General features: G+C 42.6%; 1 protein-coding gene across 3 annotated transcripts in view; it reads right to left on the bottom strand.

Moving 5' to 3' along the window:
* The window catches only part of whrna (whirlin a), a 198,358-nt gene that overhangs the window by 55,975 nt on the left and 114,898 nt on the right, over positions 1-27,485 (bottom strand). For all 3 annotated transcript variants that reach the window (XM_079525207.1, XM_079525208.1, XM_079525209.1), the window contains exons 4-5: positions 11,902-12,110; positions 5,637-5,673 (exon numbers count right to left, since the gene is read on the bottom strand). In XM_079525207.1, coding sequence (XP_079381333.1) covers positions 5,637-5,673; positions 11,902-12,110 — 246 coding nt within the window. The remainder of the gene's footprint in view (positions 1-5,636; positions 5,674-11,901; positions 12,111-27,485) is intronic.

Raw genomic sequence — 27,485 nt, 5'->3', positions numbered from 1 at the left:
ATCTACCGCTGAAATAAAGGGGGCGCCGGTGGCTCAGGGGTAGAGTGCCTGGATGGCAACCGCAAGGTTGCCAGTTCGAACCCGGGCTCCCCCAGAGTTAGTGTCGAAGTGTCCTTGAGCAAGACACTGAACCCCTAATTGCTCCCGATGTGCTGGTTGGTGCCTTGCATGGTTTCCGTTGCCATCGGTGTGTGAATGTGTGTGTGAATGGAATGCACAATCTCTGTAAAGCACCTTGGATAAAGGCTGTATAAATGCACCATTTACCATTTACCATTTTAAATAAACTGCTACTGTACAGTATATCAGCTTTGGAGGCAGATGCACCATGCAGTTCTCTCTGGCATGCAGCTAAATTACTAATGTCAAACTCCAAATGATTGATCAAATAGCTACTGTGAATGGGACAATTTGGACAAATTTAATCTGCCTGTAAGACAGAGATCAATTTACCCAACACACAGTACTACTTCAAATTTGCAGGCAAACACTCCTACATCATATTTAAGGGCAGATTGCCTCTGACCAATGAATGAACTAGAAATGATTGGCAGTCGATAAAATAGTTGCACAGTATTCTGTTTGGCTGAGCTGGAATATTATGTGACTTTCTGCCTGAAAACATTGATCTGCCTACACGTAGAAATCTCTGAGCCCTCTCCATGAAATGTCTGGCGAAGAAAAAGTTAAAGTTGGGTTGTAGCGACACTGCTCTTGTGAAGAACTTATGGCCAAATGAGGTGCAGACCATCACCACACACGTCAACATACTGTATACACTCACAACCAGCCTGTATAGTGCAGCTTCAGCACTCAACATCACAATTGCGATGTGTCAGGTCACGGAGACCCTGTCGTTATTAGACTCTATTTCTTATTTTTTTCCTGTGTAACAAAGCCCAAGGGATTTCAATTATGCTATTCCAAGGCATCGAAGAATAGCAGACCACCTGATATGCTATTCTGATTGGACAAGACATGTCACATGGGGGTACATTCATTCTTTATAACCCTGCTAACGAGAACAGAGGAAACAGGTGTGAAGAAAAACTGTAAATACATACTAATGTGCAACTACTCTGGCTTGTATAATTAGAGACAACTGGAGACACAAATATGACACTAGCTACATTTAATGAAAGAAAGAGAACCATGGAAGACAAATACTAAACATTTCAATGTTAAAAATCATATTAGCCCCTACATTTTAATTTTGTAAAGATATTAAGGACCACTTCACCACTTTTCAACCTATCTTCATATAAATGGTCCTCACTAATGTTCTACTCGGTTTGTGTCGGAGGGCTGTGGGCAGTTCAGGAACCGTCCACCATTGACATCATCGTTAGGCAGATTTCTTTTTAAACAAGATTTTTTTAAATGTATACTATATTTAGATTTTTATTATCATGAGAATTATCGCATTGCAACTTTTCAGGAATAGAAAGCCTGCAGTTTCCATTAGCTTGGATTCCCCATCAATGATGTCACTGGTGGACGGGTTTCTGAACAGCCTTCCTATGAGACACAGACTGAGCAGGCGCGCCTGAGCCATGGAGCAAACGGAGCAGCTGCTCCACCATGTTAAAATGAACCGTCGCATTGCGACCCCACCTATATACCACCCCCAACCCCCCCCCCCCCACCCCCCCCCCCGGCCACCGCCGCCGCCACGCTCGAAGCGCACGGTGCGCGACAGCGAGAGAGAGAGAGAGAGAGAGAGAGAGAGAGAGAGAGAGAGAGAGGAGGAGAGGGTGTTTGTCTATGTGTGTGTGAGCGCGGCACGCGCGGAGAGAGAGAGGGAGAGAGAGAGGGATGCTGCGTGTTAAAAAATAAATAGGCTACTAATTTGCGCATTGCATCCAATAATGCCCGGCTTGCCCACCTGTGTGAATCACTTACTTTGTGCTTGCTGCTAGTTTTCAGAAGAATTAATCCAAGGTTTGTCATATTATGTTTTAAAGTAGGCATACATTTTAGCTGGTCAGTCAGTGTGTGCAGACTCAGAGAGAGAAGCAGCACTGCTCTGCTGATTAAATTGATATGACCTAGATATGTCATATGCGCATCGCATCTGACTGGCAAGATAATTAGTTATTTGGCAACACCTGTGTGAAATACCAGAATAAGCTTTTTCTTTTTTTTGGTGGCCATCTACAGGCCGGCCATGACTGTACTACAGCTGGAAGTTTTTTCCACAGCTGTGGAATTGAGATCCTTTTTTTTTTTACTCATATAATCTGCTATGCATTTTCTTTTTTTAATATATAATGTCACGTTATTATTTATATAAATAAAAAGTGGACTGGTTGGAGGATAAAATAAATAGTATTTGTATTTGTGTGACTTTTTTGGGGTTTTTTTTTTATCATCGTCTCTGCTCTGCTTTTTCTACCTGGAAATAAAAACGTCTGGGTTTCCGAGGCTACTGCTCTGCTGCTGACGCTATTTCCGGTTACCTTTACGCACGGGGCGCACGGATTTGAATTTCTCCGGTCAGCCTGAATGTGTGTGTTGTTGTTGTCAACATGGCTCAGAAGAGAATGAGTGATTTATTTGGTGGGTCCAAGCCCAAATCAAGTCTAGTTCATGAACCCTTCATGTTCATGAGCACCAGCAGCAGTGTTCAGCAGGGAACGAGTGCTAACGTTGAGTCCGTTGTCGTCGGAGGAGGAGGACAATAATAAAAACAACAGCAGCAGCAGCAGCAGCACAAGCAGCCGTGTCCATCTCACGTAGCCTACATAATGACATTCTGGACACGTAACTCACGTTGGATATACAGTAAATGCCATGATGAGGGAATTAACCACCCCGGAGCGCAAGAGCACATTTGGGGTTTAAGGTAAAGCATTTACAATTTAACTATATTATTTCTCTAATAGTCACTATTGCAGTGAGAAATAATAAAATATTTACAAATTACTATGGCCGCCGTGCCAACTGAACTGCTGAATGCTGCTGCAATTTAATGTTAGATATTAGATTCTGACGGGGAGGGATCTATGATGAATGATGACGATACAACACCGGGGTCGCCGAGCCCAGCTGCGCTGTCAGCTCGTCTGTTGTATAATAGGGCTATAATTTATATGTTTTGTTTTGATATCGGCGCCTTGCCAATGTCATGTGTAGCCTAAATAGGCCTATGCCTTTTTATGATGCATTTTGTCAGTTTGTTCATATAACTTGCGTGTGGAGAGGGAAAGTAAAAGCCACTTTTCCATGTGAAAATGCGCGAAAACGCGCGTGCACGAGGCACATGCACGCGCGCCATGCGCGCGCATGAGTCCAAATCTGTGCTACCCCACCTGGAAACAAAGTTAGGCGCCTCTGAGACTGAGTAGAATTATTTTTAGCATTGTATCATTAACATTAGTGAGGACCAATTATATGAAGGTAGGTTGAATAGTGGTGAAGTAAGTGGTCCTTTAAGAATTCTGTGAAAATGCACTAGCACATTATTCTATTACATATCTAGTGATACAAATGTAGGTCACATTTATGTGGATTCTCTTACCTTTGCGGTCTAGTGCACATAAACCTAAGAGCTCATTGTTACAGTATGTACCCCTGCAACACTTGCCTACAGGCAAATGTGTTCTGTGTTCATTGGAATAATATGAATTGAAATGCTGTTTTACATCCACATACAGGCAAAAATTTGAAAAAGGAAAAGAAACACATTATGTGCCCTTTTAATCTTTCAAAATGGTGACCCAGGGTGCCCACTTTTTGACATTTTATTAAGAAAAAAACAAGACATCCACAGACGTCCTGGTCACTACATGCGGTAATTCATAGGACGTCTGTGGACGTCTTGGGCACAAAATGTGTTAAAATGTCCATGTGGGATATTCCAGGAAAAACTAGACAATTTGCTTAATGTGCAACATTGTTTTATCACTCAACAGTAAACAAACCAACCTCTGGTCTATATTAGAATCGGGGTCCATGTTCCCCTCTTCAACAAATGTCTTTGACAAAAATAGCCATTCTACAAGCTCACAACGTGTCACAAGCTTGTAGATATTCACTGAATGTTCACCTATATGACATGACCAGAATAGGGACCCCAATGGTCATGTGGTTAAGGTCTAGTGAAACATCTATTTAGAGTACAATGTTGGATGGTGTGTGTGTCTATACGGATTAGTTGGACATGCCACACCGATGGTCTTTATATAAGAGGAATTTATGTTTCCTACCGTTTGCTGCCTGAGCAAATCAAAAGTGTTCGAATGACATTTTTGTGGGCATTGGCAGTTCCTCAGACTTTTCTAATGGAACATTTCACATTTTTGGCAATGAGGTCAACCTCAATTCAAGGTTAGTAGCTGAAGAAAAAAAGGTAAACCAAATAAAAAACATGAAAATAACACTAACAACATGCTAATCATGTAAAGTCTTTAAAGCCTTTAAAGTTTTGTGGGACTGGCTCCTGCACAAACAACAAATGACAACTGTTTTTGACTGCTACAGTGCAGCACAACTGAATAAACACACTTGATGGTGATAGCTGAGTTAGCTTATAACGTAGCAGCAGATACTATATCTTTCTCCCAGTGATGATGACAACCGTGAATTGTGAAGCAGTTACGTGCTTTTAAAAATACATACTAATTTTCCTGTGTGGTTCAAACATAGTAAACGCGTGTTGATTTGTGGAGATTATCTTGTTGAACAAAACATAACATCATAAGCCAATGTTTGCTGCAGAGCTTATTTTCTGTGGCTAGGGAACTCGTGGTGGAGGTGACATCTTTGGATTGGCTGACCCCCGCAGCAATCTATTAAGTCAAAGTCAGTGGGTATATATAGTAGGGAGGAAAAGGAATATCACATTGTTTCAAAAGTGAGGTGAAAGTGAGGTCTCTGCAGTCACCTTGAACCTTGCGCAGCGGTCTCTATCAACTTTCTAATATCTCCCTATCCAGACCCGCAATCTCAGACTTGACTATAGATCTTTTTTTAAAAGGTGTTTGTTAACAACCTTGGTATTAATTAACAGTGCTACGGTCGGAGGTGGGATAAATACCTCTCCTGGGTTAAATGTTCAGAGAAGGTGGATGTGGGTGTGCATGTCATTAGAGGACATCTCCCATTACCGATATCTTGTTGAATTAATCCCCACAATGACATGCAAGGTATTAAGACAGGGGATTCTTCATAGGGACATTGGACAACACTACGCATAAACGGGAGAATCGATCCGATGATGGCAAACCAATGAAAACGGAGGAACTGTGACATGATTCTAGTTGGCAGTGTTCAACTTCAACCCATAAAACCCTGGGTGATCCAGCAATCAATAACAGTTACAGCAGCAGGCATAAGTGAACATGACATGACACACACAACCACGGTGGCACCTAGATCAAAAACATTCCACTCCTCTCCTGGCATTTGATGGAGTGATATACATGTACCATACAGTAGCTCAGGAGGTGGCAGAGACAAACATGAATAGATGAACCCATAGATAGATATTGTCTCAGAGCAAATGGAGGTAGGTGACATTTCTGTATAGAGGGGCTGCATTTGCATGTCCTCAGAATCTTACATTCCCTGCTAAGCATAGATAGGCCTATAGAATGTTGCAACGAATATTGAAGTAATAATGTGGTAATTCTCACCTTTCCAGCTGCTGTGGCTCCTTGGTCCATAGAGAACCTGCGGAACACAGAAACCGACAAATTAAAATCTGGCAGATGACTTGGAAAAGACCCCTGTTTGGGATGTCCGGGTGACGCAGAGGTAAAGTTCCTGCCCACCACCATCAAGGCGATTAGGGGTGCGAATCCTAGCGGGAGCGGAACTGGGAGGAATAGTGCCCCGATCAGAATCCTCATTGTCATGTGAAAAGATGTGTCTTGGTGACTGCGTGTGTGTCGGACGAAACATGCGGTTGTCACCACTACAATCCCTAAGACCAGCCAGTAGGTATCAGCAGTGACAGGACAGGAGTAACAATATGGCAGAGTTGGAAATTGGCATAATGACTAAAGACAAAGAAAATATAAATCATATCCCTCTTTGACACACACACACACACACACACACACACACACACACACACACACACACACACACACACACACACACACACACACACACACACACACACACACACACACACACACACACACACACACACACACACACACACACACACACACACACACACACACACACAGCAGAACTAACTAATGGAACAAATAGCATTCGATTTAATTTATTTTTTTAACAGAAAATGGATTCATTAGAATTTTCTTTTTAATATAAGGAATTGAGAAAAGAACGTTGAATGGCCAAAAAGTCCAAGTTTGCAATAGTCAACTTTGGGTAGAGGAACTGAGAAAGTGTGCACTGGTAAGCGTACATTTTCAGGGACCGGCACTGGCTGAGGATGATGAATATATAATATTGTTATAATGCATATTATAACTGCCTGAAAGTATATGCTACTGTTTGGGTAGCCGTTTGGCTGACAAAGCTGTTTAAAATTAGTAAACATTATGTTTGACTTTTAGTAACTCCAAAAGGCTGGATTTTCAATTAACCATTTGTCCCCCATTACTAGTCGGCACTGCGTCAGGCACCCAGAACTAGAGGCAAGTAAATTGACTCTATGGGAATTGGGAACCAACCCAGGGTAAAGCCAGGAGGGGGAAGAAGTACACCACCTACATATAGACACACTGCGGCGCGACAGTTTAGCTAACACTAGGGCTCCGAAACCGGATGTTGGATAGGAGAGTGTGGAGGGCAGTGATTCAGGAGTCCCGAGTTGGTGTTGGCTAGACCACACTCGTGCATCAGTCTTGAGTAACCAGACAACTATTCCACAATCTCCAATGCTTTAAAGGGTCCATTTAGATTATTTAGATTTACATTAGGATACATTTGCACGAGTGCAAACTAAAGACAAATTCCTGCCCTCGTACCCTTGTAACTTGGACACCAAGTTGAAAGTGATTAACCTATGGCCAATTCCCAGGCACAACGTGAGGTGAACTGTGAGAGAGCATGCAGAAGCACGCCAGCAGTGTACTGTACTGTACGCATAGATAAATGTGGCCATTATCTCAAAAGTTGGCATTATAATGCTCTCTTGCACAGTATAGCACACCATGCAAATGACCCCCCCCCCCCCCCCCCCCACCTCAATTATTTAAGGAGTTTGTGCATGTCAGCACCATCTCATGCATCTCTAAAAGCATTATTTGTGGTGTACATCAGAAGCCAAATGGTCAATAAAAGGTTATGGCTATTGATAAAAGCATTGTATTTACGACAGACTGGTGGCAGATTGTTTTGTTTAATAGTGCAGAGCAACTCTTCCCACGAGGATCATTGGAGAGGAGTGCATATGGAATGCTGATTGAGGATCTCTCCGGGAGACACTAGATAGAGAGAAGCTGTGACTTATGAGGCGTTTCTGAGGTGCAACCATGTTAATGTATGCTAATTAATTACATTGATGAATGAATTCATGAATTAATTCATTATTTACCACTTAAGCCCCATATACTTGTACGCAGAATAGCTAAAATATAGGGACTACTGGTTAACAGTGGTTGGTTAATTATTTAACAAATTAATTAATGAATAATCTTAATGTTAAAACACCGAGTGAAGCTCTGACATACAGCTGTTGGGATACAATGTGGACCCAGTTTAAAGTGTCTAGTTGTTTCATGAATGTGGAGGTTTTTAGCTCATATGATTTAACCCCTTATGGTTGAACCGAGTCCCTCAGGGCTCCATAATAGTGACTATTCAGTTTCCTCTTATCTGTTATCACAACAGCTTGACGATCGGCTATTTTCAGCGAAAACCTTCACCACAATATACGGGTTCCAGCCTGAATCGCTGCGTTCTGTGAATCTGTTTTGTCACTCGCTACTCAGTCTGGCCAGCAGGCAGCAGACTCTTATTTCATAACGTCATCTGTTATGTAGCCATGTTTATTGCTGATACGTCATCAGCCAGTGCCACCCTGTCCATGCTTTTATCACTCGAGACTCGAGAGTAAAACCTACGGTAAAAAGTAAACACTAATTTAATTCAGTAGTACACTCAGTAGTACAAAAAACCTGACGGCTATGTGGGGTGAGTTTAGTGAATGATACGTACGTTGCAGGGCCAACAGCAGTGCAGTGCAGTGCAGTAGCTGTGCGGTGTGCATTGATACGACGTCAAACTGGTGTTTTTTTACCAACCCCGCACCACAGACCAATCAGAAGCCCCGGGTCGACTTCACCCGTTTACATGTCCCGCTTATAGAGCGTCGCAGTCCCGCCTCCTACCCTGGACCAGGAAATGAAACCCAATGCATTATTCTCATAGACATTTCTTAAAGTATTTATTTAAAGACGGTTACGCCGCGGACAAAGCCAACTCGAGTCGTGACAACTCATGACAACACAAACAATATTTTGGACCAAACAAATAATTACAAAGAAGAAAAACAACAAAAAAATTGTTGTAACCTGCTGTTTGTGTTGTCATGAGTTGTCACGACTCGAGTTGGCTTTGTCAGCGGCGTAACCGTCTTTAAATAAATACTTTAAGAAATGTCTATGAGAATAATGCATTGGGTTTCATTTCCTGGTCCAGGGTAGGAGGCGGGACTGCGACGCTCTATACCTTAGGAGCCTTTCCAGACTGAGTAGCATAGTGACAAAACAGACTCACGGAACACAGCGATTCAGGCTGGAACCCAGGCTAGGGGTTTAACTGGTTAAACCATAAAACATAGTTCAGTGGTTTCCAAACTTTTTCATGTCAAGGACCCCCAAATTGACCACCCCATTTCTAGCAGAGATTCTCAACCCGTTTAATTTCAAGGACCCCCAGTTTGACATGCATTAGTCTACAGACCCCCCATTTAAAGGCATTTCTATCTCTGGGACCACCAATTGATATTGTAAAATCAATGTTAATTTAACTCTGAGAGTGTACAAATGGAACCAAATGCACCCGTTAGGGTCCATTTGGTTCCATTTGTACACTCTCAGAGTTACAGACCCACAAGGGTCCATTTGGTCCCAAACTATCATTTAGCTGGGGACCCCAGCTTTGAGACCCCACTTTGGGAACCACTGACTTAGTTGATGAGGGTCCCCCAGGGCTCTATAGGGTCTGCTCCTTTTTTGGGGGGAGGGGGGGGACACGTCTGCTATTTTCCCCAAAGGTTTTCCACTGAATAGTGACACTAGGGTTCATAAAGAAATGTACAGTACATGTACACATTTATGGAGTAACTGATAAATTAGCCTCATCGTCTCTCTTCAGATGCTTTCAGTCTCTCTCTCTAATGTAGAATCTGTATAAGTCTGGCAACACACACACACACACACACACACACACACACACACACACACACACACACACACACACACACACACACACACACACACACACACACACACACACACACACACACACACACACACACACACACACACACACACACACACACACACACACACACACACACACACACACTCTCTCTCTCTCTCTCTCTCTCTCTCTCTCTCTCTCTCTCTCTCTCTCCAGTCAAATGCACTGATTCACTGACTTGTATTTTTAGTCTGTAAGGAAGTGACTCATTTATCTAATACTGTGTATGATTGACAGAGAGTGAAATGTTCCGGAGACATTCTATGCTGTTTCTTAGAATAAATTGGTACATTTGAAATGTAAATGTCTTTGCAGCTGGCCTTTTCAAATCAATTCATTACTCAGACACTTCAACTACCACACGCATGTGTGCACATGTATGCACATAACGCACTCCTGCAGAAACAATTACTCTCGCACACACGCACTTCAGTTCATATATAAAATTGGAAGTAGTCCAAAACAGGTGACTAGCTGTCCTACTGTATTTACAGTGAAATGATGAATGAGTATGTCATAACTCCTCAGATTGCCAGTAAAGTACTTTCCTGAATGGTTAGTAAGATCTACTGTAAGCTGGATCATTAAACCATAGCCTGAAAAATACTGCAATCTCAGACTCTCTCCAGAGAAATATTCAATTAGTTGTCCTGACTTGCATGACCAGACCAGCTAAACTCAGTTATTCCTTTCACATGTCCCCCTAATAGCAAATTAGCAGTCTTTAAGAGTGCTATGGTGTGGTTAAAACAAAGAGAGAATATTGTTACAAGGTTAAAGCTATATTAATCATTGCTATAGCGTGTTTGTTCAGTAGCAGGAGCGTCCCCGTCTCTCCAGCTCTGTCCAAGTAACAGAACGTACATTTTAAGGTGGGATACAAACTTTATCCAATCAGGAGAGAGAACCAGCAAAGATCAATTTATCACCTTGTTTTCCACTTCCAATTATGTCTGCTTCATGTATTTGTTTCTTCATTTCCAATTGTACTAGTTTATTCTTTATCCTGTAAGAGTTCTCTCTCATGAATGGATGAAAATAGTATCCAGACTTATTACTTTTTACTAAAGAAATAGAGAGAGATGTGGAACAAACACTATTGCTACAGTAATATAGAGCTATTTAACACTTATTTTAACAAAGGAATGCCAGGTACTCCACCTTTCACATATGAAATGAAAATATGTTTGTGGTGATAATGCCATTAAAAATAAACTAGTGTAGAATTAGTTATTATTTGATTTGCCACTTTTCTGTTGGAGTTCATGACAAAAGAGAAGAGAGAATTGCATAATAAGATATTAGCAAGTCAACCTGACGTCGCTTTTTCCTAAAACGATAAAGTGTCCACCTATTGTTGCCAAGGAAAATTAACCATTTCCCATCTCAATGACAAGTAATAACCTTTGTGGTTTCAGCTGTCATCCCCTTGTCAGAGAAAGATAAGGACGTCGTCAGAAACCTGGTTTGACCGTGGAATGCCATTTGTCTGTTCACACTGTTTATTCAGTTAGATGGTTTCCTTGTGTCAGTTCCTCCACAGACTCTGCAGTAATCATGTTAGCGCTCACAGAGCAATTCAACCGGAAAATGTTTCGTCTGCACTCTGCACACAAGGCACTTTCAGACATGACAAGATAGGTGCACTTATTTCTGAATTGTGTGGGGTTGATGTTAAAATCGGTTTGGCATTTACAATAAGTTTTAATTGGGTGTTTACTGTTTAGCTGTGGATAATATACTGCTGTGATCTTTTGCCGATGGCCTTGGCATTTTCCCAGACAAACTATACGTGTTGCTTTCTTTGCAAGAGTTCGGATATCTCAAATAATTGACAATATTCACACAGCAGCCATTTAGCTCCTATATGACTGAGTGTGTCAAATGACACGTCAGTACGGAGTCCCCATATACAGGTAGTTACCATTAATACAGTAGTTATGCTGGCTACTACTCGGAATAAGGACTTCCTATTTAACGAAACGTTATTGTTACATTTACAGGCGAGAGAGTAATCAAATTTACCACTAGAACTGTGTGCTCCTCTGAGCACATGGTCTCCGCCAGGCCCGGTTGCCTACACAGGGCCTGCACACTTTGGAAGGCGATCATATCCAATTCAGTGTTAGCCGCTTCTACTTACTTCACACTGGCTGTGAATTTAATAAACATAGGTAATGCATTTGAAGGCAGAACTAGGCAAATAACCATGTGAATACATTTGAGGAAATTTAATAAACGTGTTTTGTGAGGTCACAGGGAACTTACTTGAGTCCAATTGGAGGATTGGACGTTTGAGCTGTTTACTGTATGTCATGAAATTCCTGCAAGACGCTCCTGTGATATCACACTCACAAGGCCAGACGGAAGTACATGCGATGATACAGACAACCCAAATGGCTTTTAGAAGTATAAATAACAGTGTGTGCGGCGCACACGCATGCACACACACACACGCATGCACACACAGAACACACACACACTCTAACTCACCCAGCCATGCTACTGGTTGCAGAGCACTCCGAAATCTGTGAGCTGGCAATCCACTTGGTCTCTCCCACCACGGTCCTGGCGTGAGGCAGGCGGCCCACGTCCTTCACCGTCATCATCAGGTGGCGCGACGACTTCAGCACCCTCACCGCCTCATCGTGCGGGATGCCCAGGAAGCTGCGCCCGTTGACCTCCAGGATCTGGTCACCGACCTGCAGGGCGGGGAGGGCACAGAGAGGCATGGAGGGCGGGACTGAGCACGGTGGCAACAGTAGCATGACGGGACCGACAGCCGGAGACTGCCACGCACACAGGTTGATAGGACAAAAGGTAAGGAGGAGGTACAGTAACAGACAGAGGTAGTAGAGGTATATATAGTCAAGTCATGGGTCAAATTAACGGGTGAAGCTTAACCACTTCAGACTTATAGGCTAGAATTCCTCTTTCCACGACAAATAGCGAAAATAGATGATCTATAAATGCTATGATTTATCCTATGGTTCCAGTTTATTAAAAAAAAAAGTAAAACAAAAATACATTTTGCAAAAATAAAATCACTTTCCTGTGATTAATTTTTGCTCCATCGTACAATGATGTCACTTACACAAAACAACTACAATTTAACGTGTTGTGATGCTCAATACAGTGAATATTCTGTATGAGAATATAAGTATCTCCAATTATTTATTCTATGTGAGTGCATTCTCTCCTGAATGGAGTATACTGTAATAGTTAGTCATCTGCAGCTACAGTACATAGAAAAAGGTATTATGGGTTAAATCATGCCTATTCGATCATACACCAGAGAGAGGACAAATCGGGCTCCTATAGTGTTTCCTCAAGGAAATGAATGGTATTTATCCGGGGGCATTGGGTAAGATGCCATGTTAAATTGGTTTGACCTTCTATGTTCATAGCCTCCAACCCTTTAGGTTTAATGAAAATTGCATTTGAACCTGCTGGAGTGTTGTCGCTGCCTTGGGGTCCCCAAGAAATAACAGGTTGAGGCACAACCTGAGGTACATCGAGACAAAATAGAAGACTTATCAACTCCAGTTGCCAGTGTGAGGCCATTTGCAGTACCGCTGAACAGCTACTGTACAAACCTCATTATTCATCCATGGACATTACATTATCCACACTGGTGTTTTTTATGCCGAACGAATGTACCAGTATTCAACTTGCCCTCCATTACCTTCGCCATTTGTTAACCCAATAGATATGGACTGCTCCTTATTTCCATTTAAAACACAAAAATAGATGACTGACAGATAGATCTGCTATTTCTTGCCAAATATGATCCCCAGAATATGACAGGGTTCATGTTGTTAAAACAAACTCAAAGGTATTTTTAAGAGCATCTTTTATTTTCAAGCTACTCCATTTGCTGAGCCTTTGTCTCTCTATCTCTCATAGTAATAAACTACTCTTGGACAGTAGACTGCCTATTCTACTTTCAGAGGAAAAACCCTGCCACAGTCACTGGTCTTGTAAATTGCTTTGCGTGGCATTAAGACTTGATTTAGTGTTTAGCATTTAAAACAGTGTTCCCTTATGTCAGCTACTCTTTCCTTTGTTTTATTAGTGTGGTTGCCCAAAGGGCAACCAGACTATAGTAATTGTAACACTTTCTTTATTATTCCACTAGAGTAACCTTTTTTTTGATACGCTACTCCTCCCACAGTTTTGGCAGCACGCACATATCTCAAATTGACCGGCTTCATCGGGAAGGATGTGCTTGTATTTTTTTAAGAGAAATGTTGTATAGTTTAATTGATATTAATTTATTAGTGAATACAATTTCCCCATTGGCATTTTCTCACATTCAAGTATTTTTTCCTCAGAGACTGTAAGCACTATAGTTACAAAACTTGGAGGGTAGGTTCATAATAATTACTAAAATGAATCAACTTATAATGTTATCGGTCGGCCTCATGGTGGCGCTATAACAGCCCACTTTACGTTTTGGCTTATAACTCTTGAACCGTAGGTTGTAAAATCATTTTTTCCCCCTGGCTTCCTTGGGCCATGACACATCTCCCCATATAGGCCACGCCCATTTGCGTCATGATAGATTTTCCGCCATTTTGAATTTTCTCCAAAACACACTTTTTGCTCCTCCTCCTACAGATTGTGTCTGTACACATGATCTGGACACATGAGACCAGGGCAGGAATTTCACGGCGGCCACGGCGGCCATGGCCGTCGTTGCCCACAGAAGTTCATTTTACCGTTTATCGCAATTTTCCAGTCATTACGGTAACCAATGTTCCCCTCACGTCCCGCGCAGAACAAATTTGTGTTGTAGTTGTGTTGCCATTTGCAAAGTGGTTTGATTATTTTGCGGTACTTTGCCTTAATAACTACCCCCGCTGCCGCTGGTCGTCATGACGCGCGCATACACACACACACACACACACACACACACACACACACACACCCGCACGCCTCCTCCTCCGCGCCACACATACACGCACTGACAGAGTAAACAGAGGGCATTTAGCCCACACGCTGCCTACTAGTGTAGCTAATCTAGCTATCCGGTCAAACTGCAACTATCACTCAAAACAAAACAATGTTTCCTACAGTTGCGACAGTGTGGCGGTCCTACGTCACATGTATTAACGTTGGTCGGACATGGTCCAGCTGATTTCCTTTTGTCTAATGCGAAACAGCGTGGCTGTCCATACAAGGAGGAGATCTACCGAATCTATCTAGCCCACCAAAACAAACATAAATGTACTTTTGCGTCGCATTATGGATAGCGACAGAAAGACACCATGGATATAATTAAACAATTGTTCCCCTGTGCACAGCACACACTGTCTCCAGGTAAGAACAAAAAACTGATTTGAAGCTGCACTTTCACTTTGTGTTGACTTACTGCAGAGTCCTCAGTCCTGCAGCGGTGCAGCCCCACAATGGAGAAATTATCTTATCTGTCACTAACCTCTCTACAATGCCATGTTATTCAATATATTAGTTTAGCACAAAATATAGGCTTTTCTAAACCAAGCCCTTATTCAAAAGTTATGTAGGCTGTCATTGTATTTTATGTGAATTAACTCACAGTTTAACCCAATGATCCTCAGCCATTTAAATTTCAAGGACCCCCAAATTAAATTTATATTAATTAGCCTAGGGTGACAGCCTGACAGGGTCCTAGGCCATTTCATTATGATTTTCATCTCTGGACTGGGTCCCCAAAACATGTTTACAATATTTTACAACAGTAGCTACTTATATTTTGTTATTTAAAGCTGTGATTATTTATTTAAGAAGCACTGTTCTGAACCAATGTTCATCGGAAAATCATTTTTTAATTGATGGCCTTCATGCCCTGGCACTTGGCCTTGTGCCCTTAAAAAGTTGACCACACTAAAGGCCAAGTGGCCTTGCCCCTAAAAGGATGAAATTCCAGGCCTGCATGAGACACATGATCTCTGGACCTTTCCGATGAAATCACCACAGGCGGAATTTTGATATCGTTCGGCCGTAATCGGCTTCCGAAGTTAGTGGGAGGGGCCTATTTTACAAAAAATGCCACAAATCACGAACCAAACGTCCAATCAACTCCAAATTTGAATCAAATGTCGTGGGTGGTTTAATCAACCAAAAGCCAAAAGCAATTCCATTTTCATCCATATGGGGCGCCGCAAATGCAAAGATTTTAACCGTTTGTCGCAAAAAACATGATTTTTGGGGGCATAAATCCCCTCCGAATGACTTACACATGATCACAGGGGTGACGCGACATTGTAATTGGCTGGCAATATTAGTGGGAGGGGCCTATGTAAGCGACTGCGGCAACCACACTTTGCAATTTTGAAAAATTGCGACCTTTCTAGTTTCCATTTTATTCTGGTTAGCGAAGCCAATCTCACAGCGATTCCAATATTCTGACTGAGCAGTACCAAAAGTACATTTCTGATTACAAGCTTCTAATACACCAATAATCTTGACTATGTGTAGCTGTGTAACCAGGACACTAATCAATGATTCCAACATCCCTGGACTACAACATGCTTGTGCCTGTACTTCCACAGGAGAAAACTTCAACTTTGACTTAATTTACAAAAGCCTACAGTACAGCCATTCCATTGCAAATTTGCAATAGGCTACAAAATCACTATCATATTAATAATTCATTGATTAATTGCATGAATGAATGGATTCATTAATTCATTCATTATTCAATAAAGAATAGGTCCATTGGCCAATTGATCCTTTCTCCTGTCTTTCCATTACTTCTCTAGTCTATCCAGGCCCGGATTAACAGTGGAACCTAGTGGTGCTTAAGCCCCACGGCCTGCAGCTTGCAGGGCCCTATGCGAGACTATTTCAAATAGGTACAGCTGTTGCTTCCGTCGAAACCGTATTCCTAGGTCACTGATTTCAATGAAATGCAACACACTCCGACTCTGTGGGAGCCTGCACACTCGAAAATAGCAGATCCAGTTGGGGACTGGGGAGGCGCGCCGGGGAGCAGCCAGGAGCAGCGGCGATAGTGTTGGCGGTGCGCTGGCTGAACGTGCGCACGTTTACTGGGCACGCAAACGCAAAACGTGTCGTTCTTGATTGTGTTATGCGCCCAAAGCACGCATGCATGGGGCCTTTTGATTTGGTGTAGCGCCACGGCCTTCGGAGGGGATGATCCGTCACTGAGCCTATGAAATGGAATATGTGCCTGTCTGATATGGGCTCCCTCTGTTTCCAACATTAAATCTCTCATCAAAGAGACTGTTCTTATTGCTGTCAGCGGCTAACTGCTAATGGAATATGTGCCCGTCTGATATGGGCTCCCTCTGTTTCCAACAGTAAGTCTCTCATCAAAGAGACTGTTCTTATTGCTGTCAGCGGCTAACTGCTAATGCAAGATCTGAGGCAAAACAAAATGTAAAATATTGCATTACAGACACAAAGAGAACTGATGGGCAAGCCTTTGTAAACATCTGACGTTGTTTACAATGTTATAATAAGATAAGATAAAACCATGTGGATCCCGTGTGGAGATTCAGGTGTCATGGCAGCAAGAGCAGGGCGAATAAAACACAGGAGAAAGGTACAGTGTAAGAATAAACAAGATAAATGTAAATTAAAAATGTGAATATATTATAATTAAATAAATAAAAACATGATTTGAATCGAATATTTAGGAAAATGCATGGAAGGGGAACCTTCTGAGAGCTTCACGGGCAAAGATAATCAACTTCAAAATCTCAAAATGGGTCAGAAAGACCTCATAGACACTCAAGTGTTAACTCGTGCAAATCTCCATCTCTTGTCCAAGGCCAGCTATGATCGCAGTGAGTTTCATCTATATTACAAGAGAAAACCTGCGTGTCATGAGCAACACTGCTGCACACTTCCATGGACACGATCACACGCCACGGAGCACAGCCAGCCTCCTGGGACCATGCGAAAAAACACCCTTCAAACCCGCACAAATGTGTGCGCCTGACCCATGCAAAGACTTGCGTGTAATACCCACATTTAATACATTTACCCCAAATCACACACCTAGCCCCGCATTAGTCCCCGCACTACATGTTGGGAAGGACACAGCTTAATGTAGGGGTCACTGATTGCCGTGCAACATCCCCCTCATGTTCTCACCACCCAATTCGGCTACACCACACACACTAACCTACACAATTGTCCACACGCAACACAGGGCCCTTATTGGCTAGCCCGCTCACATGCCCATCCCCACACAGCAAAACACAGGTGTGATAGGCCAGCCACCCGCTCACATGCACACACACCACGTCTCAGTTCTTCCGTGCATTATTTATTTCCCAGTCCCACCACGGACTCATAACCTCACATCAGTGTCACTGCAGACACGTGTTCACACTGGACTATTGTTTCGCATCGCATGTGCGTGAGTGAGTGAGTGTGTGTGCGTGCGCGTGCGTGCGTTTTACTCCCATGCACAGGAGCTATCTAAATACTAGATTAAATAACCTGCCACTGTGCCCACAAACCCATGTCCAAGAGGAAAACAATCTAAACATTATACACTAACGTCACAATCGGGCAGATCAACACACACAAGCGTTAATAGTTGAGTTTTCTTAATGAAGTGCCTCTGAATTGTAATGGTGTGTTTATGTCAGTCAGCGATGTGATCCGTTGTTATTAATCCACCACCGCACCACGGACTGGAGATCTCCCTTCGGCGTGTTATAGGTACACTGTGCCAAAATGCAGTTTTCTATGCATTTAAGGGGTATTGGGGGGTTTCACCCAAAAAACAACAAATAATAATAATGATAACCCATCCGTTACTACATGTGCAGGGCACAATACTGGGTTTTAAAATATAGCTGTCAAATCCCGCAATTTCCTTCTTCCCATTGCACTGCAACGTAACTAGGATTCTAATGTATAACAATGCACATGTCTGGACTATAATTAAACCCTTGATCAGTGCCATGGGTTTGATATACTACTATCAACAATGAATGTATGATATTCAAGAGGTTTTATTTGTCATATGTACCTAAAATTATGTGTAGTGAAACGTTCGTGTGGCATACACTGCCAAACTATGCTAACAATGTCTAACATATACAGTACAATAAGCACCTTAGATCTTAGACTCTAAGGTGCTGCAGCACGACATTATTATTTTGTGTCAAAACATTCAAGTATAAGAAGATGATGTAACCCAGGTAAAGTAATGCATCCCACTCTGCATGTTTAACACCACCCAGAGTGGTTAAGAAGCTGTTGTACGACCAGAAACACAAGCAGGGGGTTCCTGTTAAACATTAATCATACCTCCCGTTGTTGTCGATCGCCTCGGGGGTGTTCTAGCTACTTCAGCTACATCCGGGATAGCGCTAAATGTGCTCCGTTGCTACAAATCGCTGGGCGCTCTGATTTAATGATCCTAAATACCACCGGGCGTTCGGGGTGTTTTTAACTGAAGTTTTCCACATGTCCAAAAGTCATTTCTGAAAAAGACATATATGCCTAGCTTTCATTGGTGATATAACGCTATTTAGGTCAATGATATAACAATGTTTTGATATGAAAATATAGCAGTGGGTAGGCTACTTGGGGCCAGTCAACTCTCTTCCGTGTTTTGGTACGATGATACGCGACCGCGACGCATCATCGCGGACCGGCATCCAAACATGCCGGTCCGCAGTCATTTCATGAACTGTCAGCCGGCCCGTGATAATAGAAGGCTTTGGAACCCCTGTCTTAAAGCAGCTGCTCAGTTTGTGGTCTTGTCTCCCTACTTTGGATCACAGGTGGCATGCAGGTGGTTCTATTTTGATCCATGGGCACAAGTTGGATGGACTGGGGGAGGACATCAATTCTTTATCATGGTGCAGACGCTATTTGGAGACAAGTGACACATCAAAGACAGTGAACGCACGCAACACATATGCACGCGTGCGTGCATACGTGCATGCAAGACATCTCTGGAAACATTTTTTTGCCACAGCATACAGTATCAAAGGTCCATCCCTGATGTTTGTTCAAACGACAAAAAGGAAGGTTTTCAAAATTTGCATCAAAGAGGCCAATTGTCTTTGGTCGGAAAATGTCTTTTCCCACACAGATTCTTTCACAAGCTTGTCTGTATTCCCCTGCAGCAGACAAGTGGCAGGCATCAGGTCAAGGAGTGGTCTGTGATGTCACGCCATATACGGCAGTGCTGTCAGCTTTACACAAACAGATCTGTGTATGCTAATGCCATCACGTACCAACTCTTAGCGGTTTTATTTCAGACCGCAGCAGAAAGCTTTGCTTATGCAGCTTGTGTGGATGGCTGCTATACTCACCACTTGATCAATAAAAGCCTTGCTAAGGAAAAGCTGTTTCAGAAAACAGAGGTGCTACCACCAAGCTACACACCAAGCTACAGAGAAATGTACTAATTGTACCAATGCTACTTCCCAACACTGATCTCCATTGTCTTCCTTAATCTCTCTCTCATACACAACACATCCTTTTTCAACCTCTCTCCATCATTCTCTGTGACTTACAACAGCTCGGACTGAGTTGAAAGTGTGCTGTGATGTGGGGCTTTCGGTGTACAGTATGCTCTCACATTCATAATGTATGTGCTGGTTTTAAGCTGATGTCGGCTTGCACCAACGGACTTCAATTTCTACAACTGGCTAGTTCCACTATACAGCCCATAAGTCATACGGACATGAGCGTCGTATGAGGTCCTTGGCCTGCTGTCAACATGCACACGAAATAGGACGCTGCAGAAAAATTGAGAAGACATGAATCTCCTGGGAGAGATGAATAAATATGTTTGACCACACAGTGAATACACGGAAGAATATAACCCGCTACCCGATATTGGGCATTTCAAGAAAAACCCAATATCAGGCAAGATATTGTTGTTACAAGCTTGTGCCATGAAGACAGCCAATCCTGTGGATTTATTGCACTTTGGCAAATATAGTGATTATGATTATGATGCCGTTATTTTTTGACGAGCTGCTTAAATCTCAGACTGGTATAAATAAGCAGTTCATTTAATCACACATTATTAAAGCCGGGGCCTGTTCCAAGGCCAAGGACAGACACTGAACAGCATCCATCGGCACCTGTTAGGGATAGATTGAATAACCAAATCTATTGAATATTTATTGAGCATAAATATAAATACATTGAGCATAAATATGTATAAGCATCAAGACTCTGTCCCATTTGATTCATTCCCTGTAGGCATGAAAATGAATAGATGATCCGCCAAATGGATATTACAGGGATGCGATTCTGAGAATGATATAGAAACAGAGCCCACGGGTTGATCCTGGGGTGGTGGTGGGAGCGCAACAACAGCTAAGCAGTAGAGCAGAGCAGCCAAGATGGCAGAGCAGCAGGAAAAAACAATGAGAAGAAAGCAGGGAGCCTTAAATATAGCCTGGCTAATAAGCCAGACTCAAATCACACTGTCGTGTGGTATTTGAGTCTGGAGATGCTGTGTATGGATCTTGTTTCCCGGGGGGCGGGTTCAAACATTTTCTCTTTGACGCAATTGGTTAGAGCTACTGTCAGTCAAAGGTCTCAAGCATTGAACGTCGCTGTACCAAAGCCCGCCCATATTGCATACCGTGTCCCGATTGGCCACACCATTTCTCTGGTGTAGGAAATGGGCGTAAAATTGAGCCTCTCCAGACCGTAATCCACCGGCAGGCAATTTTTTTTTGCCAACGGCTGATTCGGTCTGGCTTATTAGCCAGGCTACCTTAAATAGCCCATCCCAATCAGATGGAGTGAGCATGTGACTGATATCCTGATCAGGAGTTGGCTGTGCCCAAACTAGCTACGGGTGTCCTAATGCTGACAAACTGTGCCGGGTTCAAAGTGCAAAAATGATGTCCCACTGTCCTGAAAACGCATATGGAGTGCATACAGTACATGTGTCAATGTGTGTGGGCTTGAATATGCATGTTCATCAACGTGCATGAATGTGCATGTTCATTTAACCCTTAGACAGATTACTACTGGAAAACACGTGGAGTTATGCATTAGTTCTGTCTGACTTGTACGTGATTTTCCGTAGTTCTATTTTTTTATTAATACCAATTGATTAATTCGGTACGCACCTCTGTGAGTATTGAGCATAAATATCAACTACATTTCCCAGAAAACCCGTGTCACGTGACACACGTGTACGCTTTGCCATTGGAAGCTGATCCCACACCCCAGTAAACAGTGGGGGCGGAGGGAGTTTTCATAGTTTTCAGTGTTCAGCCCGTTTGACGTCTCGCCCGAGCGATTTTCTATCAGAAAAAGTTGAAAGCAGTAATATTTATTTGAGCGAGTTTTGTGGTGGTAGTAGTATTGATCCATACGCGTCCCAGTCGCCTTCTCCAGTCCCCACCAGCCCGGTCGCTGGGACCGGTGGCTGGGCTTAGAACCGGAGCGGGGACCGGCCACTACCACTCATTGTCTCCTCATCGTCGTCCGATGAGCTATACCGGGAAACCATTGAAAGAAGACGATCAACCCGGAATGTTTTGAGGTAATCTTATTGTAGAAAATGCCCTTCTATAGTGATCAGAAATCATGGACAAAAGAAATCTACAAGCTCACAACGCGTCGCACATAACCACGCGTTGCTTCAGTAAACGATGCATGTTTGTTCTCCGTATTTGTAGACGGTAAATAAAAGGAGCGAACGTTACTCTTCAGATCAGATCGCCTATATGGCACGCTACAATATAAAATAATTGTACTGCCATGCGTGCATGGCTGCATGCCTGCTATGATACATTTGTACTGCACCGACCGACACTAACCCCCCCTCCAGCCATTAGCCAGCACCTTTTACTGTCTACAAAGACGGAGAACAAACATGATGATCTACAAGCTCAAACAGGTCACATGCGCGACGCGTTGTGAGCTTGTAGATTTCTTTTGTCCATGAGTTATGAGCTTGCATGATAATCGCATTCATTGTATTGTATACAATCATGATTTTACATTGTTTAGTGTGTCACCGTGTGATGATGATGACGATGGCAGCGGTGGCCGAACGGATAGCGGCGCGGTCTAGATACCGGAAGGTTCCCAGTTCGAATCAGCCGTCCGACACGTTAAAATTACCACCGCTGAAATGCCCTTGAACAAGGCATCAACCACTACGATGAAATGTGTTCTATGAGCAGGGCCTGGCTGGAAACAAGTTCTTAGAGCTTAGCCCAGATACCCTGGGTAAATATAGATTTCATTTCATTTCATTTCATGATGTCAGATAGCCTACGTCCCCCCCCCCCCCCCGGCCAATAGCCAGTACCATTTCTGCAGTGTTTGCTAGCAACTAGCCAACAGCCAGTGGAATGTGGCGACGCGATGGTGCTGGATATTATACCCGCGAGCACTCATTGGTGTCATTCTAACGTCGCCTATTTTATCGTGATACTAGCAGCCAGCTCTACAAGCTCAAACAGGTCACATGCACGACGCGTTGTGAGCTTGTAGATTTCTTTTGTCCATGAGTTATATGAGCTTGCATGATAATCGCATTCATTGTATTGTATACAATCACACCCGTGTGAACTGAGTGGTGTAAGGTCTGTATGACGTAATGAAATCATGTCTGACGTAATGAAATCACACCGGGGTGAACAGGGTGAACATAGCAACCATGCTCATTTTTTCTGCACAAACAAAGCCAGTTGTAGGAATCACACCCGGGTGAACAGGGTGAAAATAGCAACCATGCTCATTTTTTCTGCACAAAAAAGCCAGTTGTAGGAGTGGTTTACACCACTCAACAATCATGATTTTACATTGTTTAGTGTGTCACCGTGTGATGATGATGATGATGACGATGATGTCAGATAGCCTACGTCCCCCCCCGGCCAATAGCCAGTACCATTTCTGCAGTGTTTGCTAGCAACTAGCCAACAGCCAGTGGAATGTGGCGACGCGATGGTGCTGGATATTATACCTGCGAGCACTCATTGGTGTCATTCTAACGTCGCCTATTATTTTATCGTGATACTAGCAGCCAGCTACAAACACCATGTAATAGTAGCGTGCACTGACAACAGCTAAATGTTTATTTTTTATATATTTAGAACTGACATCAGATGAGGAGGAGGATGATGATGATGATGAAGACGAAGAGTCAAGACTGCGATGGAGTTCTCCGACACTGAACCGGATTCATTCATTTCAGGGGGGCAGTTTTTTTTTTTTTAATTATTATTATTTAGCCTACACACACCGTCAAGAACAACTGGAATGCAGTGGTTTGGGGACACTGGGGAGTTTGGAGACAACTGTTTTGTATGTAGGCCTATTTATTTTCTGTAATATTTATTATAATTTTATTATGTTAGTAGTCATAAAAAATAAAAGACGCTTTTACAATGAGTTAGACCTGTCATGGCTATTTTGTTCACTATTGTGAGGTTTATTGTATATGACTAAGCGAGTTTCAACTGTGATTTACTCTGCAACGGTAGATGGTAATAACTCAATTTCTTTTTTATAATACAGTATACATTCAAGTCTATATTTTGATACATTTCATGGGCACCAAGTCATATCAAAACAATGTCCTTGGATGTGTTTTTTATCAAAACTGTGTTTCTTCATAATAGGTTTTTGAGATACATGCATGAATAGACAAGGTACTGGTAAGACTATGTAAACATGGTATATATCAAAATGTGCGTTAGAATGTCTAATTTTACCCCAAAAAAGAATTGAGTTTATATGATGTTCCAATTCAGAGATATGGGGACTTTTAGCTGGATAGGTCAGATTGATCATGACTGACCATGCTATTTATAGATGGCAAAATATCTACAGTGGTACATGTGAGAAACTTTTTATTTTATTTTAATTGAACTAGACAACTCACCCTTTAAAATGAGATATTGCATGGCTATGTACGCCCAGCAGAAAAAAAGTTATTTAGAAAATAAAACTTCAACCGGGCATAACTTTTTTTGTTGTCCTAGAAACACTACCCAGTGTAAATGCAGGCTCTTTTAAATGGCTTCCAACACAAAAACTAAACATTTTATCAACTCAGTTCATTTTTTTCCTGGAAGCAGACAAGTCAAGCTTTCTCGGAAGGTCTTTCGTTGTCACACATTCACAACAGAGAATTAATTAATAAATCATTCAAAAACGGGATTATGCCATAGAGAAGTCTACCTACTATATAGAAATCCTTGAAACGCTCAAAGAGTTAAGGGTCCTGGGTTTGGGTGAAAAATATATATCTTCTCTTGTGTCACTGTGCATCCACACATAGGCCTACAGTAACTTTGCACGAGATCAGGTTAAGTTTGGGCGATCAGACACTCTGGGCTCCATTTTTGTTCGATCATTCTAAATACACTATTTGGGGATTTAGCAGTGGGGAAGGGGTGTTTCCCCACTAAAGTTGGAATTTTGGTTACCTGTCTAAATCCCTAAAACACCTCCGTTACCCGTTACATTATGCATAGCTGTGGTTTGGGCGTTACAATAAAAACCAATCACTGTGGCACATGCCATTGCCTTTAAGAGATCCCCTATCCGTTGCCCATTATGCCCAGTTCTATATTGCTTCAAAGCCTTACGGTCTATAGCCCATGGAAGACTCGGAAGAGTGATGTGTTGCTGCCTTGAAGTCTCATTATAGAGCCCTGCACGGGCCTAAAATATGGGCCCTGGCCCGGCCCGGCCACATGGAGTTCAGCCCTAAGGCCGTTGGTAAAGTCCAGAAATGGCCCCGGGCCAAAGCCAGACATATTTTTATTTATTATTTCCAGCATGCGCGCTGCCACCGCTGCTTTATTGGTGCACGGGACGCAGCCATTCACCCTCAGCTGCGCTATCTCGCACTCTGATAAACCCACATTAAGAACAAGAAGTCAAGAACACACACGTCACACTAAAAAGTACTTAATTGTAGTTTTATAACTGCTGCACGTGCACTGTCAATCAGCAGCGCTATAGGCTATACTTGCAGCGCAACGCATTGTGAGCTTGTATCGGCTATCGCTGCATGATTAAACCCAAACCCACAATAATTAGTGGCCACTTATGTTATCTGCACTGTACAACATTAGTTAATGCTCCTTTAAATTGTGTTTATTGCGGAGCTCCTCTGAGTCAGTCAGTTCTGTTCTGTCAGAGCCTAACGGTACCCGGTGTGTGTGTGTGTGTGTGTGTGTGTGTGTGTGTGTGTGTGTCGGAATCTAATACTTTCACCTTTATCGTTGCTTAATTGATTGATTTGTTCAATCGTGCACAATTCAGATTACTTATACCAAACCTATAGGCCCCTGGGAAGGCCTCTAACGACTAAATAGTTACTATTAGGCGAATTACTCAACGTTGTAGGCCTATACTGTTTAATGCTAAAGCTTGAAACTGTTATTCCAGTGTTTAAATAATCCAAACCAGTGTCTTTTACATAATTTATTGGTCATTATCATTACACATATAATTAAAGCACACGTTGGTAGGATTACAAATAGATGGATTCAGTTTGCCTTGTTGGCCTAATCTCTAGATTATGAGAATAGCAAGAACTAAAACAAGACAGTAATAGTTAGTAGTAATGAAAATAGTTGGTAGTGGTCTAAACAGTTAGGTAATTAAAACCTGTATGGATGACAAGGAAACAGAGCAAATAGCACATTATGTTTACAGCTATTTCACTGGTATTGTACTACTGCAATGATGATACAATGTTAATACAGAAATAGAATTAACATACCGTTAGTCAATTTAGAACTTAGATCGTGTGTTTTTTACACGGCTCAAATCTTGTGGTTGCAAAGGCCTAAGCCTTGGTCAGCTAAACTTACACCAATGCATAGCCTTCCTATAAGGTAAATATACGGTAGTGAATATCTCCACAGTGTGTGTGTGTGTGTGTGTGTGTGTGTGTGTGTGTGTGTGTGTGTGTGTGTGTGTGTGTGTGTGTGTGTGTGTGTGTGTGTGTGTCGTTTTTCTTCTTTTGTGTTCTTGGCGCACAGAGCCAAGAACATTGAGTCACAACTAGCTCAGATCTCTCTAATTTTTAACATTTCAAAGTGCTGTGCACATCTACGGAGTTCGAGCTTTCATTTGCTATACAGATCGTGCGTGTAGGCCGTCTCGTAGAGACGGTATCAAGCGAAAATGAAATGTCAGTAAATCGGATTAAACCCCATTTGTGGCGCTGTGATGAAACTGAACGAGCAATGAGGGCTTCACTTCACCCAGTCACATCTTTCTCTCTTCAAACCCCTCTCTTCCTTCCTTCATCTCCATCTCCCTATTAACTTATCCCCCTTTTTGTCTCCACCAGGCCGAAGGCATGGGGAGAGAGTATGTTTTGCACTCCGTCCGTGTGTGTGTGTGTGTGTGTCCGTCCGTCCGTCCTTCCGTCCGTCTGTGTACAGCTAATCTCCGGCACCGTTAACCCGGCCGATGCCAAACTTTGCACACACACTCCCTGGATGCCAACGAGGAACCTCTGCCCCACATTTTCCAGAACGGCCTGTTAGTTATAGCGCCACCATGAGGCAGCTTTTCACATTTTTTACCTAAAACTGAACCGATCTGCGTGAAACGTTGCATGCACACTCCCTAGAGGCCAAGGACAAATCTTTGACCTCTATTTTCCGCATCTGCCTTCTATAGCGCCACCAGGAGGCCGACTTTTGTAAAACACATTTTTTGATATTACTCCTCCAGATTCTGTCCAAAAATCTCACAAATCGTTACACAGTATCTCTATGGTCATGTGCTCGGATCTGTCTGATATTTCATATTCCATCCTAATTGGCTTTCACAGTTTGCAAGATTGCCCCGTTTTGAACAATAGCCTCAAATCATGAACGCAGCATGCAATTTACGTGAAATCTTTCACACATTTTCTTACTAGGCTGAGGAATATATCCCACCCTTTTCACATTGGCCTGTTATAGCGCCACCAACAGGTTGATTTTTGCAAAACACATTTTTGGAACAAAATGCCTCAAATCATCCAATCAAAGGCGTATGAAGAAATGGCAATCGGGACACATGATCTCTGTAGTCATGTGATCAAGACGAGTCTGTTGGATTTCTCAGATTGTACACTGATTGGCTAAGATTGCCTTCCT

This window comes from Electrona antarctica (genome assembly GCF_951216825.1).
Source record: "Electrona antarctica genome assembly, chromosome: 16".
NCBI lineage: Eukaryota > Metazoa > Chordata > Actinopteri > Myctophiformes > Myctophidae > Electrona > Electrona antarctica.
This window is presented reverse-complemented; position numbering and strand designations above follow the sequence as displayed.